This window comes from Charadrius vociferus, unplaced genomic scaffold (assembly GCF_000708025.1).
Source record: "Charadrius vociferus isolate BGI_N301 unplaced genomic scaffold, ASM70802v2 scaffold793, whole genome shotgun sequence".
Taxonomy (NCBI): Eukaryota; Metazoa; Chordata; class Aves; order Charadriiformes; family Charadriidae; genus Charadrius; species Charadrius vociferus.
Window position 1 is genome coordinate 225,096 of NW_009647833.1, and position 4,125 is coordinate 229,220.

At 38.5% G+C, this 4,125-nt stretch overlaps 1 protein-coding gene across 2 annotated transcripts in view; it reads left to right on the forward strand.

Moving 5' to 3' along the window:
* Window positions 1–619: 619 nt before the first annotated feature.
* TUBD1 (tubulin, delta 1) overlaps window positions 620–4,125 on the forward strand; it is a 6,302-nt gene continuing 2,796 nt past the window's right edge. Inside the window, exons 1-5 of one of the 2 annotated variants that reach the window (XM_009882684.1) lie at window positions 620–837; window positions 1,429–1,576; window positions 2,030–2,246; window positions 2,775–3,006; window positions 3,825–3,989. In XM_009882684.1, the coding sequence (XP_009880986.1) occupies window positions 666–837; window positions 1,429–1,576; window positions 2,030–2,246; window positions 2,775–3,006; window positions 3,825–3,989 (934 nt within the window). In that variant the 5' untranslated portion in view covers window positions 620–665. Of the gene's footprint in view, window positions 853–1,428; window positions 1,577–2,029; window positions 2,247–2,774; window positions 3,007–3,824; window positions 3,990–4,125 lie in introns of both variants that reach the window. The other variant, XM_009882683.1, reaches the window with a different exon arrangement.

Sequence of the window (4,125 nt, forward strand, 5' to 3'; positions counted from 1 at the left end):
AAGTGAGGTAAAAAAATTGACCTTGTTTCTGTGAAAGGAGAATAGAAAAGCGAGAAAGCAGAGCCACTGCAAAATGCTGAGTGGGGAAAAATGTCAACTGACGCGGTACTGAATCTAAAACTTTGCTGTCTATGGTGGAAGCAAGGGGAATGCTCTAGGGAATCCTTTTGTCACCTCAACAGATTTTGGCGTCAGGCCCATCACAGTACAGAACTGGAAATCAGCTGGATTTCTGAACAGGCTTCACATTTCTAAAGGCATATGGTCCTTTCTTATTATGCTTTTACAGCCTAATCCTGTAACTTTGTTGGAGTTATAATTATTTGTTTCTATCCTGTGTTACTATGCAAAAGTAAGAAAACAAAGACTTTGCTTGCTGTATGGTTGGTTTCAGCCCGTTCAGATGGATAGCAACAGTAAACAGACTGATTTCCTGTAAACTGCCATCTGCATTCTTCTGACATTCAGGAGAAAGTGCTGACAGTCCGTTTTCCCCCAGAAATAGCCAGTGGTTGAAGCGTAACCTTTTCCTTCTCACTAGAGATTCTGAAACAATTGCAAAACTGCTTGGAAATCTACTTGTTGGAACTTTTCCCCCCCTCTCTTTTCCACAGTTATTAACGGGATACTGTTCTTTTTTAGGCTTAAATACAAAGTGAATAAGAATGTCAATAGTCACAGTCCAGCTTGGTCAGTGTGGTAATCAGATTGGTCATGAGGTGTTTAATGCTATCTGCGGTGACGTCCGTGGCGCGCACGGGTTGTGCTCCAAGAAGGAGAATGAATCCTACCGTGATGCTTGCAAAGAACGTTTTTTCAGTGAGGAGGAATCAGAAGGTACAGCATTTAAGTGTTTGATTCCCACAGAGGGTCTGGTTTCCAGCCTAATACAGAAATAATAAAAGTGTTTTAGCTGCCGTTGAAGAATGAGTTTTACCTTCAATCTTGAAGAATTGTCAGAACCCTCTGCCTTCACAATGTCGCTAACAACCATGGAAGCAAAATCAGTACAGTAACATGTCTGAGACCACAGAGCAAGTCTGCCAGTAACGCAGCTGGAAACTGAGCATATATGCATGCATAATCTTTCCTTCCAAGCATCTGTATTTTCTACTGTAGATAGATTGTACCGTGGAGTAGGACTGAGAGAATCTGAATCTGGTGTTATGAAACATATTAAGTGGTTTCTTTCCTGAAAGAGCTATGGTCTCTAGAGTTCAGATATGTCTTTGGAACAATAGATGGTTCTCCAGAAAGCCAGGGCATTGCCAAGTCCTTTCTGTACCTGTCTGTATTGTCCCATTAATAGTTTGGCTTATGTGGGTGAGACAAACACAATTTGGGCCGTGCTGCAAGTCCGTCCATCTTATGTTAAAAAAGTTGTAATATTGGCATATTATTCTGAGTTTTGTTTTTTTTCCTATGCAGTACCTGTTGCCCGAGCTGTGCTTGTTGACATGGAACCTAAAGTAATCAGCCAAACCTTATCAATAGCAGCCGGGTCTGGCTACTGGAAATATGATGATCGGTCGCACTTCTGTCAGAAGCAAGGGTCTGGGAACAACTGGGCAAATGGGTATGAACAATTGTTTCAAGCTTCATTAAGTAAACTGTAGAGGCTAATGAGCTGTCTAGACTCTCTAGGAGCAATACTGTTGCAGCTGTGTGAGATATAGAGTATGTTACATTCACTTGATTTATTTTTAAGTTAGAACAGTAATACATATAGCAGGAAAATTTCTAAACTGCTTTTTGCAAGGTGAAATTGGTATTTACAGTGAAAATGTGATATTTTTATAATGGAGTGAATATATTTGATGTACGAATAGGAAATAATAAGCACGGTTTATAAACAGCTGTTGTGCAAAATGTTGCAGCTGAGGATTGTTTACTGCAGACAGAATGGGTGACATAACACCAGGTTATATAAATAATGACAAGCAAAATATCCTTTATTAAAAGCTTCACCATATTGCTTTTATTTTGATATAACCTGCCACGTTGCACTGTTTTGTCTTTTATTCAACAGTTATTCTGTTCACGGGCCTAGACACAAAGAAGTAATAATGAATCTGGTACAAAAAGAAGCAGAGAAATGTGATCGACTCAGTGGATTTTTCACAATGATGAGCATGGCTGGTGGTACAGGATCTGGCTTGGGAGCATTTGTGACCCAGTGTTTAAGAGATGCTTTTCCAACTTCATTTATACTAAACCATGTTATCTGGCCCTATGGCACTGGAGAGGTGAATGTCATGTTTCCCAGAGATACTCTACAAGTTTATAATCACTGTTTACTTTTAAACATAAAATATCTGCAACTGAAATAAACTAGAAAAGAGGTACATTTTACTTCTCAAAAGTTCGACATGACAGAAAGTAACAGAGCTAATGAACTGTTTGCCTAACATTTGGTACATGTTATTTTAAAAAAAAATTCTTGATAATATAAGTGCTAGAGTATAATGCAGTTTCATGAGAAGTTCTGTTAGCTAACTAGCAATCTCCCATTATGATAGTATCTCAGCAGTTCCCAGACATTTTATTCTAGTATGTTTGTGTGAACTGAGGAGGAGAGTGTGATTTCACAGGTCTTTCTCTCTTTCCATGAAAAAGCTCTGCTAGCTCCTGACCTCATTCTGCACTTTGGCAAAGAAAATGTATCACTTCCTAAATCATAACTGAGGAAATGACAGTAGCCAGAGGATTATAGCCTAGACATTAAATTGTTTGATTCTCATTTGTGTGTATTTTTTTTGTTTGTTTGTTTCCAGGTCATTGTTCAAAACTACAACTCTGTTTTGACTCTGTCACATCTGTACCAGTCATCAGATGCCCTTCTTGTTCATGAAAATGATGTCATCCACAAGATCTGTGCTCAGCTGATGAATATTAAACAGATCTCCTTCAGGGATGTAAATGAAGTCATTGCACATCAGCTGGGGAGTGTTTTCCAGCCCACTTACACAGCAGGAAGTGGTTTACACTATAGCAGAAACCCATTAGGTATCCAACTATAACATAGCTGCCTAATGCATTCTCACACTTTTCTGTAATCATTTCATGTTGTGAATTTTAAGTTCTCCAGTCTCCTTTCTCAAGTATTTGGATACATCCCAAATTTGAAGATAGGAAGAGTGAAGCAAAAGACTAAGTTACGAATTCAATCCCAATTTTTAGCAAAGTCAAAAATAGATCCCCTAGCTTCTAGTTTAATTTTTTACCAAAAGAATCCCGTTTTTCCTTTTTCAGCTGCCTACAGCCACCCTTGTACCTATTTACATTTCAGAGGAAACTTGTGCAGGACAGTAATTTTGGACTGAATTTTACATTTCACATTAGGTTAGAAGTTTGTATAAACTGAAACAAAATGAAAGTTCTGTGTTTTGCTCCGGCAGAAGACAGGCTATCATACAACTTGGTAGCAACAGGCTGACAATAGTATCTTTAAGGGATTAGAGAAAGTTACCCATATTGCCGAGAGTTTTGCTTGTAAAATTAAAATTTCACAACTGTCTGCCTATCTCTTTAGCAATGTATAGGGTCTTTGAGATTCAGAGCCAGAATATAAAGGGAGACAAGTCTAAACTGTAAAACAAGGGCTACTAACATGCTTGTATAGAACTTGGTAGTATGTAGCAAGTTTGCACTACTTTGTCTGATGTGTGTCCATATATGTGTCAAATTAAAACTTTATATATCCTGCTTTGTCTCTTACCTTGAATTGCTAAAGCTTTGTAAAATTCCTCACTCTCGTCTCCTATTTTAGCTAGCCTATGCAATGTTTTTGTCAAACATGAACAGCTGTTAATTTCTTCTTTCAGGAGACTTGATGGAGACGTTAGTTCCACATCCTGAATTCAAGATGTTGGGTCTTCGTAACATACCTCAAATGCCTGAAAACTCCCTGGCTTATAGCACATTCAGTTGGCCTGGACTCCTCAAACACTTAAGGCAGATGCTCATTGCGAATGCTAAAATGGAGGAAGGTAAAAAGCATTCACTCATCTTCAGTATCCATCACTCTAAGCATTTCTTTTTACAGATGAAATAAAGCTTATTGTTTTGTGGAGCTTGCTGATTAGCTTTAGTCCAGAAAAGAGTGCTGCCCTCAGACAGCAGGAA